At 39.3% G+C, this 16,892-nt stretch overlaps 1 protein-coding gene across 1 annotated transcript; it reads left to right on the plus strand.

Moving 5' to 3' along the window:
- The first annotated feature begins 7,836 nt into the window (after positions 1 to 7,836).
- LOC140953236 (carbonic anhydrase-like) lies at positions 7,837 to 13,432 on the plus strand. Its single transcript, XM_073402737.1, has 7 exons — positions 7,837 to 7,897; positions 10,051 to 10,080; positions 10,502 to 10,815; positions 11,174 to 11,266; positions 12,261 to 12,327; positions 12,490 to 12,731; positions 13,055 to 13,432. The coding sequence occupies exons 1-7, from the start codon at positions 7,837 to 7,839 to the stop codon at positions 13,256 to 13,258; spliced, it is 1,011 nt and encodes a 336-aa protein (XP_073258838.1). The 3' UTR covers positions 13,259 to 13,432.
- The last annotated feature ends 3,460 nt before the right edge of the window (positions 13,433 to 16,892 follow it).

Raw genomic sequence — 16,892 nt, forward strand, 5'->3', positions numbered from 1 at the left:
TAAGGACTGACCTCAAACCATACCCCATTCCACGGAAGCCTGAGAAAACAGACGTTTTCCCAGTGGTGATGAGCGAGTAGAAACGTTTGTTTTCGCAGGCTAATTCCATGGCTCATAGGGTTACTCTACATGAGAGCGCCTGCGGGATCTTTTGCTTTACGTTTCCATGTCCCTGGCCCCAGGGCGAGGAGCGAGGGAGAGACGGCCATATTCGCAGGCTAAAAGAGATCGAAATCTCTGCATGCTGGTGGCTTGTACTTTAATCAGTGATGTTGATATCGCATAGTAGACAGATTTCCATTAGTCCGACATTAGTGCCAGCTCAGTAGCGTTCCATCAAACACAGGGCAAAATTAGAAAAAAAGTGCGGGCCTAAAATATCATAAACAATAAAATGTAAGGTCATCTAAAATTTGCGTTGATTTCAGCTCAGATTATCGTCAAAAGAGCTTGTTATCCCCAATACACCTCTTTTTGCTACCTTTTCCGGCGGGCCCCGACGAATTGGGCCAATTCATACTCGAAATAACTCTTGGTTAGTAACAGTTTCTGTGCAATAAATAGTAATTAAGAATTTAGGATTTTACATATATATTTGTTCGAATAATAGCAAAAGAACGTTTTTTCGTAAAGAGAAGTTAATACATGTATCCGACCTCTTTACGCTCCGTGTAACCTCTGTTAGGTGCTGGGGTGCCAATTAAGATTACGTCAGCAAAGGAATAAAAAAGACAATAACCAAAACTAATATTTCTATAAATATTTATTTATATGTCTGTGCTAGCAAGTCGCTCGAAAGCAAATTATCTATTATGGAACGGTTAAGACTATTACAAACGTTTTTAGACTTTTTTTATATAGATTTTTATAGATGTCTTATCATTAAACAACGGCTACAGGCGTCAAAACTTAGAAAAAACAATATTCCTTATTAATTCCTTCGCCCCTTGAAGGAAACTTTAAAACAGATCTGATCAAATAGCAATGGGCAGACAATTAACTCACCAATTTTGCACAGGATAATTGATTGTTAAAAAAAGAGAGAACGAATCCGGATACTTTTAAACCGTATACTTTTTTACACGGGTGTCACCAACAGCAAAAACGAGCTTTATTTGCATGACCATACAAATACGTGGTGTATGGTGTATGGTGTCAGTAAAACGAGGGGTCAGGGTAGGGGCCGAGGTCTATTTTTTTTAAAAAAAGAATGCTGTTTTAGGGTTAGGGTTAGGGTTAGTGTCAACCCTAACCCTGACTCTAACCGTAAAACAGATAGTCCTGCAAATGGCTAGACCTTCGCGTGGTTCAGATGACCACGTAAAATGGCTGTCCCTTCTCCAGTAGGAGACGTAAAAATATAGTGTCCCAATTAGTACTTTCGTGTTAACTACATTCATTTGACACTCAAATAAAGTGCTTTTTTAATTAATTTATTTTTATTGTTAGACAGCTTCTATTGTCCCTAACATGAAAAACAAAATTCAAGTGTAATGGAAAATGGAAAATCTCTGGTTCTTTAGATACTAATAAAACCTGCCACTTTTTAATGTTTAGGCGGTTGTTAGTATCTATTTCCCACTAGAAAATTTATGTAAATTTTTATGGTACAATATTTATGGCTTTTTTTTTTCTTTTGGTTTGTTTTCCTTGTTTATGTTTTTGTACTGCTAGTATACTGACGTTTGTTCAAAGGAAACTTTTATGCCTGTCTCTTACGTATGTCCCTTATATTTAATTTATCAATATAAAAAGATATATACATGATATATCCAATAATTAATTATAAATAGAACTCACGTGCGGAGACAACTGGTAAAAGAACGGATGACAGAGGCTTTTATCTAGCTCTAACTTCTTAAGTCCTGATCAATCATTATACGCATTTTTAAACTGATATGAATGGCTGCAACACTGAGCTAGATAAAATTGCCAGTTGTAATCTACAATCCAGTTTATATAGTCTGTCCCATTTCAATACGCTGAAAGTAATGAGTCATTTGGCAATATTGCTGATGTGCCTCTGCTAGATTACGTAAGACGTGGAGGGTCCTATATAATTACTGGTGCTAAATGAAAACAAAGCGGCAGACAGTCACCTTTGTTGGCTTTGTTTTTGCTGTTGACTCTACTACTTTCTACCTTTGAACCTCGACATAAAGAACCTCTACAACGAAGCCCTCGGTATAAAGAACTAGACTCTAAGCTCCAGCTCTAGTAAAATATATAAGAAAAAACCTCGATGTAACAAAACCCTATGGCGTACATATTTTGCCCGTCCCTTTCGAGGTTCCACTGCATATTTACAGCTTTAGCTCTAAAAGAGATTTAATGAGAACGAACAGCAACACAGACAATCGTATTGTTAAGAATTTTTTGCAATCCCATTTCATTGAAATACATGCACTAATGCTTTCTGCGTGGGAACCTTAAAAACTCACTTAATGGATATTTTCCCAGGGTATTGTCTCATATATATCCTGTAGCCAATCAAATGTAAAACAAACTGCCTAGACAAGGCGAACTGGATTAACGCGACAGTTTTTAATTCTGCTCCAAACAATTCGAACGCATACGAGTGCATCGTGTTCAACTTCACTCCACACGTAAAAGGTGAGAATTTTTCACGGCTTTCCATAAGTGATAGTCTACATTTTGCGATATTGAGTTCTTAACTTCCTGGTCCATAACATAAGGGTTGTACACTTGAATTGGTACGTTTTGCGGGCGCGCACTGCAAATATTGCCAACATTATCGTGCATTACGTAATAGGCTATTGGTCAGCCAAAGCGAGAGAAAAAATCATAAGAGGCAGTCACCCCCTTTGCGTCTTAAGATAAATGTCAGTTTTTCATTGGTGGTTTACTACGGTAAACGTTTTTATGTAAGGACAGAAAAAAGACAGTACATAAAAAAAAAACAGAAGCGATCCGGTTTGACTTGCTGTTACTAAACTGTTATAAGAAAATTCATAAAACAGGAACGTTTTATGGATTTAACTCGGTGACTTCATGCAAGTTTCTACATAACTTCTATAACTTATATCCGTACCTCAGTAAACGACACAAATGAATGGCTCTTCAAAAGAGGTTTGTCCAATTCATGATGAGTGTCAAGTGGTTCTTGTTATTACAGACATCTTATGGTTTCCTAGGCTGACACTTTTGTCTGTAATTTTAAAATTCTTATTGGCTGGATTTTCTTTTTAATGCAAACTCTAATACTAAGTGTGAGAAATGACTTAGCAGAGATGTAGAACCATTCAAAGACTCGGGAGACGAGACAGGTGAAGTTTCCCTAACAACCGGGCCAAATACCACCTCCATTCACTCCCATAAACACTCCCCACCAGATTTTGCACAAGCATCCTTTTCAATTTCTGTTGTTACTTATGTTACTTTTCGAGAAAACGCAAGCAAAAGAAAACACAGAGCATAAATAAACAAAACAGTTATGTGGCTCTTAACGGCATTCGCGGAGGAAACCGTAAGAATAGAACCAGCGTTACAAGTGACTCAGAATCGACTCTATGTACTGATTACCTAACAACGACCTTTCGGAATGGCCGTAAAGAGACTAGTCTCCCTCGCAGCCATAACCACACATTATGAGGACCTGTAAATACTCTTTGCCTGGCTGTGATTGGATATGAATCGCATTTATTCGGAAAATTCACGTGGGTACTAACTTGTTCTGGCCAGAACTCCTTTCTAAGCAATTATTGCCCGCCTCACTTTGAGCTTGTTGGAGTCCATCGGTATTTTCCCTTTCTAGCAGGTCACACTTAACTTAAAAGTATTTTTCAGTTCTAAATTGAAAAAAGCAGAACATTTTATTGTTTGGAATTCTTCAGCGTGAATTTAAACGTTTTCAATTAAAACATTTAAGAAAAATTATTCTTCAGCTTCCGATCTCTTGGTTATTTCACCCGGTGCAAAACAATTCCTGATTGTTTCTTCCCGCCTTTTGCCAAAAATTACTTAAAAATTAGTCCATGAAAATGCTCGACGGTTTTCGAATTTCCCATCTTACTATCACAACCTTGAATTTGGTAACTAAAATTTGCACGTTCCCTTAAGCGGATATCTCTGTATCCGCGATAGGTTTAAATATGGACAAGTATTTTCGTGTAAATTGACATTTCGAGACATTTAAAATTAGTATGGGTAGAAGAAAAACAAGCTTTTATTTTATTTTCAATGCAAAGCGTAAGACTAAATGCGAGAAATTACGTATATAGTAGGGATGTTTCAAATCTCGAAACAACGAAGCAGGTTAAGTTCTCTAACTATTCGAACTCGCCCTCGACACTCCCCCAACACTCCCCTTCCCCGCCACACTTTGCATATAAAAACTAAAATTCTGTTGGTACTCAAAGTTGTCAATTGAGTCTGCTTTCGTGTTAGTATTGAGACGATAGAGTGGATGCGGCGAATAAGGGAAGATATTTCTTCGGATAAAAACTCAGAAAAAAAAAACAAATACAGAGCGTAAGTAAATTAAACAGTTATGTGGCTGTTTATCGTATTAGCAGAAAGGCCTAGATAGCCTGAATCACTAGAACCAGCATTGTAATAAGACTGACTCGGGGCCTTCGAGCTACATTTTCAACTGACTGCATGTACCAGATTACGTAACAACAGCCGCAAAGAGACAGATTCCGTGTATATTGGTCATGCCTTGTTTTAATCAGAAATAAATCGCTTTATCCATCTAGTGTTTTTGCGCAGTCGTCCATACTATGTACTTATAATAAATGATCAAGGAATCTACTATTTAATTCCAAATGCAACAAGCAGGGTATTCTAGAATTCTAGAATTCTATGGCTCGAATTTAAGCGACTTTGTCGGTTAAAAAAGAAACAACAACATCATCAACAACTCTAAGAAAAATTATTCTTAAACTTTCCTGCGATCTCTTTGTTGTTGTTTTGTCTGTCAAAAGATGTTCCAAATTATTTCTTCTTCATGTGTGCCTGTCATGCAGAAGACAATGCTAGCAAGTAGTTCGAATTTTCCACCTTACTATCACAACCTTGCAAATTTAGTAACTAACATTTGCATGTCCCATTAAGTGATATCTCTGTATCCACGATGGGTTTCAGTAGACATTATTGTAATGCAAATCGTTTATAAGTCATTCAAAAATTAATTTAAGTAGATGGCAAACAAGCTTTTATTTCATTTTCAACTGGCAAAGTGTAAGACTCAATGCGACGAGAAATGACGCCGCAGTGACGCCACACTTTGCGTATAGAAAATTTCTGTTGGTCGGTACTAACACTTGTCAAGAGAGATTGCACTCGTGTATTATGGGACGATGGAGTGAATGCGGCAGCTGATATAAAGAAAGATATCTGTTCGAATAAAAACTGAGAAAAACGATAAAGTTATATAGATAGTTTAAGTTATATGGCGGTATATCGTTCTGGCAGAAAGTCCTTTTGACGATTGATCTGAACATAGAACCAGCATTGTAATAAGACTGACTAACTCAGGGTCTCCGTGCTACTGACATTTTTAACTAACTCAGTGCATGTACTGATTACGTAATGTTCAACAGCCTTTCGGCGGAGTAGCCGTAAAGAGACACATTCCTTGTATATTGGCCATGCCTTGTTTTAATCAGAAATAAATCTCTTTTATCCATCCAGTATTTTTGCGCAGTCGTCCATGCTATGTTCTTAAATGAACAAAGAATCTAGCAGGATATTTTTTTTGTTTGGAATTCTATGGTTCCAATTCAAGCGATTTTGTCTGCTGAGAAAACAACATCATCAACAACTCTAAGATAAATTATTCTCAAGCCTCCGCGCTATCTCTTTGTTGTTATTTTAATCTGTACAAGATGTTCCAGATTATTTCTTCTTTATGTGTGCCTGTCATGCAGACCTTACTCGTAAGTTGTTTGAATTTTCCATCTTAATATCACAATCTTGAATTTGGTTCCTATAATTTGCACTTGTATTATGAGACGATGGGATGGATGCAGCGGATAAAGAAAGATAAATTTTCGGATAAAAAAACAAACACCGAGGACACTGAGCATAAAAAAATTGAATAGTCACGTGGTTGCTTACTAACAGCATTAGCGGGGAGGTGTTGAAAACCCTTAAGAATAGCCGAACCAGCGGTTTATAATACAAGACTGATTCAAGGCCCTCTTACTACAGTTTCACTAACTGGCATTTACTCTGATTACGCAACACTGGAAAGCCTTTCCGTTTAGCCGCAAAGAAACACATTTATAATTTTTTGTGTATTATCCTCGGTGGGTTTTAATAAGAAACACTTTGCTTTTATTCGACAGTTTTACGTGTCAAACTAATGTTCTTGTCTGAGGGTCTCAATGGGGTTAACCGATAGGCGTAAAACGGCCAAAAATTTAGCCGATAGCCGTAAAAATTGAAAAATTTTAACCGTTAGCCGTAAATAGGGTAAAAAAGAGTTAACCGTAAAAGAAAGTGTTCCTTAGATTTGCTACTTTTAAGGAAGGTACTAAACTCACTTATGGTTGTGTTTTTTATTTCCCGGCTAGTGTGACTCCGTACGCACGTAAGGCGAAGCGCCTTTCAGGCGTTAACCAAGACCTAGGCTCCATTTCCGGCGCTATATCGGGGAACTAATTTTTTCCATAGCGAAAGTGTGGCTTCTTGCTGGGGATTAATATTTGCAATTTTCGGGAGGTCGTGCCTCGAAACACTAGTGAAACAGCACGCAGAGACGTCACTGTTTGTAAAACACGTTGCCGATAAACAACATTTCCCTGTTTTTCTCTGACGCTAAGGTAGACATTGCTATGCCTAGTCCCTGTACGGCGTCTTCCCACGCAGTCTCGGCCAAGGCATTTCGGTGGGGAACTCACTCGGACCACGTGACCCGAAACGCATTAGCAGCGCGGAATAGTGCGGCCTACGGACAAGGCAACGGCAGACAGTCGTTCCGTACAGTGATTCGCTATCCTTAAAAACATTGGACACGGGAATTTTGTTTTTGGCCGTTTTCACACTAGAGCCAGAAATGGATCATCCGTCCGAGACTAGCCTGTGTACAGTCGCGCCCTCCCCACAGGCACCCCTTCTCCGCTTTTTTTCTGAGGGGAGGGGGCGGCTGTACACAGGCAACCTGGAACGGATAATCCCGTCTTCAAAAGGCAGGCGGATTGTTCACTCAAAATTAAAACTATTCCATTTTCAAATTAAGACGTACATTACCTATCTGACGTGAATCATCAAACAAATAGCCCGTCTCACACGAATTATCCTTCTCTAGTGTGAAAACGGCCATTTCTGTTATAATGAATGTCGCCCCGGCCTTGAGTTGGGCGCTCGCTTGTCTGCTTTTGCTTTTTCACAAAGATCATTTTTAAATTGACTATTGACATTTCTATGCGTAAATAATATTAGAAGTCGAATACTTTATTAAAAGTATGATCTATCAAATGTGAAAATTTTTCAAAAGAATAGCTTATTTCATCCCGAGATGATCGGAAGACCTTTATTTTGATTTAAAAGTACAAAAAAATACAGGTTAATTAATTTTTAACTTTTTGAAACAAAAGCAGTTAATTTTTAACTTTTTCGTTAACCGTAACTGAAAGAAATTAACCGATAGCCGTAAAAGAGCTAAAATTTTAGCCGATAACCGTAAACGCCACCACCCCATTGAGACCCTCTTGTCTGGATTACTTTCTAGGCATTTATTCACCCGTTCTGCAATTCTAAATGCAGTAGTTTGAAATAAAACGCATTGTTAAGCTATCACACAACTTTCCCATGTCTTCACGCCTCCTTTTCCTTTTTCCGCTTTTTTTAGGAGAATTATTGCCTACAGTCATGGGTAGAATTTTCTTGACGTTTGTATGCTTAATTGCTGGAGTTTCCATTGCCTTGGCAGGTAAGTGAGTGCGCGCAAGAGCTCTAAAGCAAAAAAACATGCAATATTTCTTGATCCAGTGCAGCGGTATTAAACTATTGTAAACTTCGTCCCTGCGGATTTTTTCTTGGAATATGAGAGGGGTCTGGGGAGAAAGGGGTTAAAGGTTTGCAGAGCGGGGTCGGGTTAATTACTGCGGGTTCAATTCCCAGGCCCTGATCCGTGCTCAGAGGCTAACCAGCGAGAGGCTGGGGGCTTAAAATCATTTAGAGGATGGTACTGTCTTTGTTTTTCAAATGGCTCACCGTCGACGTGGCTTGGATGACCACCCGGTCAGTTTCCAGTAGAAGAAAAATTTATTGTGCAGTTCTTGCATGCTACATGACGTTTAAACTATGAGAGAACGAGGGTATGACCTAAAGTACGTTATCCGCTGTCGTATAGCTTTGGTGGGACCTGATGTCGCGAGACCCAGCCAATCGCTGGTTTGCACATGACGTCACGGCGGCCATGTTGGTGGTCAAGAACAAAAGCATTTCTCTCCTCTGGGAACTAAACTCTAATTTTCATTTAAATTCTTTGAGAAAAAATTCTATTGTTTTGACCCCCAACATGACTGCCTTGTCACGTGGTTGCAAACCAAGAATAGTGAGATGGGAGCTAGAGATTTTGTCACGTGATTGTATTGGCTTGTCAGGGAAACTATCAATAAAACTGAATCAGCTGACTTATCTCATGATTGCTGAATATAAAGTGGAAAAAACAGAGGCTCTTTTGTAGTATTTTTCCAATAAAACTTTTGTTTCACGCTGGGACAGCAGATGAAATAGTAATATAGATCAAGTTTATAGCTTGGAGGGCACCTAAGACTAAACTGCATTCCCCTAAAAGATTCCTAAATTTCAGTTTATATAGCGCAAGTATAGGAAAACATTGAAAGCCCATCAATCCATACAACATACTGCTATTCTCACCTTCGTTGCTTATGAATCAGACACACTTAAGAGGAATTCACAAAACCGGCTTATAGGCGACGAAAAATATAACAATGAACTTTTGTTCTTGGGTCATCGTGGTTTGATAAGAAATAAAACACAAACAGCGGTGATAACCATATTCAGTCCCTTTTCACTATTATATAAGTATAGTTTTCAAAATGGAGTTGGTACTTTGGAAAATGTATGTTGAGTAGCATACGAAACGTCAAGTTTATAAAAATTAGTAAGTTGAATAGGTTTGTTCTTATCAAACAATGAACAAATTTAAGTATTTAACTTGACAGCTGACAAATATTTGTTCATTTCCTCGGTCGCGTTACGGTTAATTAGCAATTAATGAATGAGGCTGAGTAGGATCTGCTTAATTCTTGAGTCATATCCTACGAAAGCAGAATTCATTAATTGCTTTATTATTCTTTCAAAATAATTCCTAGTTTAAAAAAATAGCTAAAACATGCTTACCTGCATCGATGTCAAGTTCATTTTCGATAGGTACGTTTAGGTTTGTCCAGCTCCACAAATATTCTCCAAATAGCAGATGTCGCCCTCCGAGTTGTCTTCTTGCTATTTATTCCATGTTTTCAGCTATAATTTCGCCTAGTTCCAGCTGCAGTTCTTACTCCTGAAACGAGTGAAATATCCGCCATTTTTTTTTCACAACCAAAACAACTCAACCTCGACCCCAGGTCTTCTCGGTAACGGTGCCTTAACCCGTAGCGAACTGCATTTTTGACGTCATTTCCTCGTTAAACACAGAATTCTTCCAAATTTGGTCACCAGTAACTGGTTATGGTGAATTATGCTTGTGCTTTTAGCCAATCAGAATTGGGGAAATATTTTGAATGAATAATAAAGCTATTTAAGGTACGGTAAATGGGCAACAATAAACGCGCAATTTGTTTTGCAATAAGGTTGCAAAACGAGTTGGTGGTAATACGCGCAACATCGATCTCTATTCATTACCACCCACGAAAAAAAAATACCTGGCAGCCTTATCTCTTGCAGGACAGATTTGAACGTGGGTGGTAAAACACGCATCGCCGCTATTCAACTCGTTTTGCAGCAATGTTGCAAAACAAGTTGCACGTTTTTTGTTGCCTGTTTTACTGTTGCTTAAGGTTAACTTGGTATTAATTTTCACTCAAACATTAACTGTAATTTTAATTGTTTTTCTAGAATGGAGCTATGATCGAAATGCTGCTGATGGTATGTTTCTCCTTTTCTGCAGTATCGGCTAATGCGGCTGAGAGCAGACGTTTTCGGATTCGTGGTGAATCTGAAACATTTAAGCGCTGGTTTCGTTTTTCCGTTTACGTTCAGACGTGTTATCGATCCTAAATGAAAATGGCTCGAGCTGGCTCGGTTTGGCCGGTCTTATCTTTGAGGATTTTGATCGCGGAATACTTTGCATCCGAATGAAAGTTCCTGGATTTACTTATTTGTGCAAACGTAGTGAATCCGGAAGCATTTATGAATCCGGAAAAATCTTTCCAAGTCTAAAGCAAGCCTTGAAAGAACCCTATACAAAGGACTAGAGAAAAATTAATCCCATTAATTCCAACTTTCGCACCCTACTTGCACGGAAAAGCGCACCTTACATGATATTGTCCTTCTAACTCTTCTCTAGGACCTAAAAAGTGGGGTGACAGTTGCTCCGGGAGCCAACAGTCGCCTATAGACATTAGCACCACCGCCGCCACGTATGACTCAAGCCTGGGTAATTTTACACTTGTCAACTACGCCAATACACCAGCTGGTGTTAATTTTACCGCCAAAAACAGTGGTAAATCCTTGAAGGTGGCAATGGACAGCCATATATACAACGTAAGCGGAGGTGGCCTCCCCGGAGTTTACACCACCGTTCAATTTCACCTGCACTGGGGATCAAACAACAACAAAGGATCGGAACACACTATGGACGGGCTGATGTATCCTGCCGAGGTGTGTTACTTCGATGACATGTACTGTGTACAACAACCTTGTCCCTGGGGCTTTTCCCTTAGAAAATGGGAGAGGCGCCCCTGGGGTGTCCCTCCCATTTACTATAAAGAAGCCGTGGGGACAAGATTGTCCAGTGTGATGTGATTTGCCCCAAATTTTGCATTTTACTATAAAATTTACTGTTTAAGTTTTACTAGTGTGCTACAAAATATTTACTGTTAACTGTTTCGCCGCCAATTTAATGAGGAAAGGTGCCTTGAGTCAAGTCAAGCGAAGGGCCGGGGAAATCAAATGTTATTTTCACTCTTATAACCGTACACGTAATGGCCTAAAATACATTTTTCAATTGAACTTGCAGATCCATTTTGTCAGCATGAACACCAAATACTCCAGCCTCGGTGATTCCCTAGGTCATTCAGATGGTTTGGCCGTGCTGGGTGTTTTTCTTAAGGTAACACATGTTCAGTCCGGGCCACAACCAGAACTGGATATATGATGACGTCACCAAAATTTTTGACGTTTGCCTCTTCATAAAACCCATCCACTCCCAGATTCCTTTTTAAGTGACGTGTCGTAATGTTCCTGTACACCTAACGTTTTTGTCTGTGAATCAGTGACGTCTTATGAGCACGACCAATCATCAAGTGGAACCTCCAAGGCAGTGCTTTCACATGATATGATTTATTTCGTACGTTGCTCTAGCTTTTGAGATCGATGCCCCCTATTCTCCCGTAATCGGACCATTTTACTGTCCTTCTCCACCCTTTAGCAATACCTCTCATAGCACTATTCATTTATTGTTGTTCTAACTTTCAAGAAGTCCGTGACGTGGATGAAATCTTATGATACGATCGTTTATAAATGATTCCTCTTCAGGAGTGTCCGGCTTCATCATCCAATAAATAGTTTTATTATACATTGTAGTCACCATCTGTCTTCTCATTGGCTAAAAGCCTACAGTTAATTCTGGGAAACAGCGCAACCTACAGATTATTTACTAATCTGTACCTAACAGATTAGTGAATAATCTGTAGGTTGCGCGCCCAATGCATGATTTCCAAGAGCAATGTCAAGTGCACGGACAGTAATGTCAAGTTCGCGGACAGCGAAGTAAGAATGGCTTCACGATTCGCTTCATCGACCCAGCAAGAAATTGAGAAATTACTTGAAGATAAAGTATAATAAAATAATTATTAGATTCGGTTTTTGTGATATCCGGAATGATCAAGGTCTCGGTCAAAAGAGTGTTATCAGCCTCAGCCTTCGGCTTCGGCTGATAACACTTACCTCGAATTATTCCGGATATCACAAAAACCTCATCCAATAATTGTTTATAAACATTTGTAGTATAGACTAAGCCGGAGAAGACATGTCGGAAGGCTTAAAGCGAATCAAGGAAACAAATTTTTTTCATTGTTTTATTATTATTTCTTTCTAAATGTTAGGTTGGCTCAAGCGAACATCGGCACTATAAATTGTTCTTGGATCATGTCAGCTCTGTGATTAACAAAGGTGAGGTGTGCATGGTATTCTTAACTTTCAAGGAAAAAAACATCCATAGATGTTTAACGCTGTGTTAAAATGAATGAAACACGAGCCTTGGTTGGAAAAATGTAGATGTGGTATGGATGATACATAATAGATTGTGGATCAATTAAATTCCATGTATTTCAGGAATTGCAGTTTTATCATCACAAAAACATCCATACTGTAAATCATTGTTAAAGAGGTTTTCACAGTTCATCTTCCGCTACACAGGTGAGAGCGTGAGCTTTCCAGCCTTTCCGCTTATGAATCTCCTTCCAATCGACAAGACCAAGTATTTCCGGTACCCAGGCTCCCTGACAACCCCGCCCTGCAGTGAGGCTGTCACCTGGACGGTTTTCAAAGATCCTATCGAGATATCGCAGGCTCAGGTAAAATTTGAAAAATGTTATTATTCATAATGATGACAATGATTGTGACTAGAAATAAACTGAGATGAAAAGTATTAGGTGGGCCTCTTTAACGTTTTGTAGAAAACTATCTTGAGTGTTGTGGCAGAGCTTCCACGAATTTTAGTGGATGCGCACACCCTAAGGGAGAATTGTTCCATGAAACGCCAACATTTCCTGGGAATATGTCCCTGAATTAAAACTTCTCGTGTCACAGTGCCAGCCTTAAAACAGGTGAGTCGGTCTATTTTAGTACATGTACTTTTTGTGACACGAACCGATCTCAGTTCTTTTTCCCTTTATAGCTGGATGCTCTGCGTTCCATGAAGATGAACAGCACCATGAACATTGTCGACAATTACCGCCCCGTTCTCGACCTTGGGAGCCGGAAACTGAAAGCCAGCTTTGACGAGGGTTTGAAACAGGCTGATCCAACTGCAGCAGGCGTTGTTCTCAAAATATCCAACGTCGTCTTGCTGTTGGTGCTCTTCCTGGGAGCAGTTTTCTAGCCATCATTCACTGATCCGGCAGATCAGGTTTCCTACCCAAGGAGTGGGGGGTTACGCGCTACAGTAAACTCATAGCACTGATTTTTGCCGCTCTGTGCACTCTACTAGACTTTATTTCGCAGTGCTCTTACCAATAACCTATCAAGCCAACTTCGAGCTGGTCACTTTGTGAGTTCGGATACACAGGCAGAAGGAAATACTTTAAGTTGAAAGGATATACCTAACAAACACTTCGGCTACTGTAAAGTAAACACTGAGTAAACTCTAATATTTGTCAACACCACCTGTCAAAGAGAGAACGATAGCCAAACACGCTTCGCGTATTCACGAGTTAAAAAGTAAGGCCTGAGTTTGAGTTCGTGTTTTATGCTACTGAAGACGCGCTGAGCTTCTCTCGTTGTATTAAGATATTTCTCTAATCTTTCGAGATTGTGGCGTGTAGCGAGATTACTTTCTCTGCTACATCCATCTGTCGGTACTTTTGCGTGTCGTTTGAGTTGTAATTGTAGCAATTAATATTTTTGGTTCGTTGGTAGTATTACAGTGTAAACTATAGAATTCACGTTGTTAATAACAACTTTGAGAAAACGTACACAAAACTCTCACTTTGTAAACATTCAATTAAAGAGTGACAAACTTGCACAAATTCAAAACAACTGGTAGTTTTAAATTTTACCTTACGGTTATTCCGTTAGAGCCTTGAGGCTGGGTCACTGGCTTTGTCAATTTCCCGAGCGCTGGGTTGATCGGTTGTCATCATATAAGCTCCGGCAAAGCCGAGTTCTGTTGCATTTAACGCACGGGTACCGAGATCTCGGCAAATTGGCAAACTAGGAACCCTTGCTCATGTAGAAAAGTCCTGCCGGTTGCAATAGTCACTGAACCCTGTACCTGTGGCCGCCTGTGATCAGCCTTTGGAGTCCAAGGAAAAATGATATCATACACGGTAGAAGACTTGTGTCAATTAAAAAAAAAAAAGTCGCTGCATAAATAAACATCATGGCTAGCCTGCGAGCAAGCTCTCCTATTTGGGCAAGCGAAGCGAGCCTCGCGAGAACGCGCGAGCGAGGGGCCGCTCGCTCTCCTTTCCTCTGCCCCTCGCGGCTTCGCCGCTCGCTCGCGCGTTCTCGCGAGACTCGTTTAACTCGCCCAAATAGGAGAGCTTGCTCGCAGGCTACATCATGGCCGGAACGATTAGTTTTGCAAGCAAGTGGTTTTCAATGGACAATTGGGAAGTTGTCGCTTGACGTGTTTACAGTTGTAAAGACTCGATGATGTATTTGTTAGGTTACATGCCAGGCATGCGTTTTCCACACAGGCATAGGGCCCCTCGGGAACAATCGATCTACGACAATTGCATGGGCATTTTTAAATCGCGCACTCGCGTTCGAGGGCGACTACAAGCATGCTTTTTCCTTAAACTACGGTAAAACGGGCTCCAAAAACGTACAACTTGTTTTGTATTTGCAACATTGCTCGTTCAAACCTGTCTTATAAAACTAACCAGGTTGCTGCAAGTTGAGTGAATACTGACTTCTGATTGGATAAAATTACGCAGGAGTCACTCCATTCACGGGATTACGTCACTTGCTGCAAAACAAGTTTGTCTTGGGCAAGAGAGAATTCTCTCTTGTCTTGGGCCGGAAAAAAACGCATAATAGGTACAGATTTTGTTGCCAAAAGTAGAACTTCTCTCTACATTCTGCAACAACTTTTCACAACCTGCAACAGCCTGATTTGTTGCAAGGCAGCTTTAAACATAGGTGGTAAAACGCGCAACATCGCTATTCAACTCGTTTTGCAGTAATGTGGCAAAACAATTGACACGTTTTTATAGCCTGTTCTACTGTACTTTTAGTCAATGAACATCATTTGATTATAACAGTTCCTACGCATATCCACTTGTTAAAAAAAGATGCCCTATTTAAGGAATGAGAGTATCTCAAACCGTACCCTATTCCGTCATGATCAGAGCGTACCTATATCGTTTTATTATGGGAGTGCCTGAGCTCTTTTGCTTAACAAAGAGATTGAAATGGATCGTTAATATGACGATGGTGGACTTTGATCAGTCATGTTGAAGTAGTATATTAGTCCACTAGTCAAACTTAGCGTTTTACAGACCGCGAAAACTTAGGAAAAAAACGAAAGTCTGAAATATCATAGCCAATAGAAAAAATTTGCATCCCTTGTCGTCAATAAGCTTCTGCGAACTCTACTGGCCGACATCACTTAACCCTAGGTTGAGCAAATACCTAGAATAAAACTAATATCTTACCGACGGTTAATTCCCCTCATTAACTTTTGCGTAAATAAAGACAAGTTAATATTGCGTTGCGTGCACGACCCGAAAGGAGGGCGTCAAAGTTACGTAAAGGAGACCCGCACTATTGGATCAAGGACGAAAGAGACAAAAGCCAAACGTTAATATTTATAAATATTGATTTATGTCTTCCTGTTCGTAAGCATTATCTGTCATGAAACGTTCTGTAGATTCATGTCTCTTTGAGCCTACAGGCGTCAAAACATAAGAAACAACAATTATTTTCTAATTCCTTTGAAAGCTTTGCACAGGATAATTCATAATTGTTCCAAGGGAAATAAGAAAATTAGAATTGCGACAAATAGGAGTAGTTATACAGGTAGTGCGCCAGTGCATAAACAAGGAATCACTTTTAAGACATCTTTGCAGACTTTCTCCGTAACATAGTACTCGATCACCTTATCAGAGAGCTTTAAACAATGGATGAGTTCTTCACCCAAGCAGGTCTGAACTTTGTTTTGTTATGTTCAAACGCTATTAAGGTAGCTTCTGCTATTCTTAAACATTAAAGAATTACTTTATGTTTAAAATTCAAACACAATGGATATAGAAATTAATCCCCAGCACTTCATATAATTATAAAACCTGTTATACTTTATTCATGTTCAGGGCTACGAGCTATTCTCTTCGACTTACATTTAATGAAATTTTTAATACACTCTTTACTTCATATGGCATATCCAACTTTCTTTTTCTTAACTTTCTGCTTTTTTTTCTTTGTTTCTGTTTTTTTTTTTTGCTACAAGTGATAGATACATAGATAAATAAACCGTTTCAGTTATTGACATTCCCATATATGTTCCTGTTCTGACTGTCGCCTAGTAAATGTATATTCCTTGCATTTTATAAGATATATATTTAGAATAAAATCTGCGATAGGAGAAAGTTCGATGATCATTTTTGACTGGTACGTAAGTCCTGATGAAATATACGCTAATACTGAGTTAGAGTTACTTTTCGCCGTTCAGAGGTCAAAAAAAATTTCAAGTGGTATTGTTGATGTCACAGTTGAATAAGTAACAAGTCGGACCTCAAAATACAAGCCTCAGGGATAATGCTAGCCACCGAGCCCGGGGGGAGTACTCGATATATCCCTGAGTGGGGAGGTGCGGCGCGGCCCCTCATACCCTGACCCTGTTTAAGACAAATATCGCTGATTTTCCTACCCTGTTTAAGACAGAATTCCGATTTTTGATACCCTGTTTAAGACATTTATCCTGTTTAAGACAAAAATTGATAAATCGATACCCTGATTAAGACAAAAAATGATAAATTCGATACCCTGCTTAAGACAAAAATCCCGAAAAACAT

This window comes from Porites lutea, chromosome 11 (assembly GCF_958299795.1).
Source record: "Porites lutea chromosome 11, jaPorLute2.1, whole genome shotgun sequence".
Taxonomy (NCBI): domain Eukaryota; kingdom Metazoa; phylum Cnidaria; class Anthozoa; order Scleractinia; family Poritidae; genus Porites; species Porites lutea.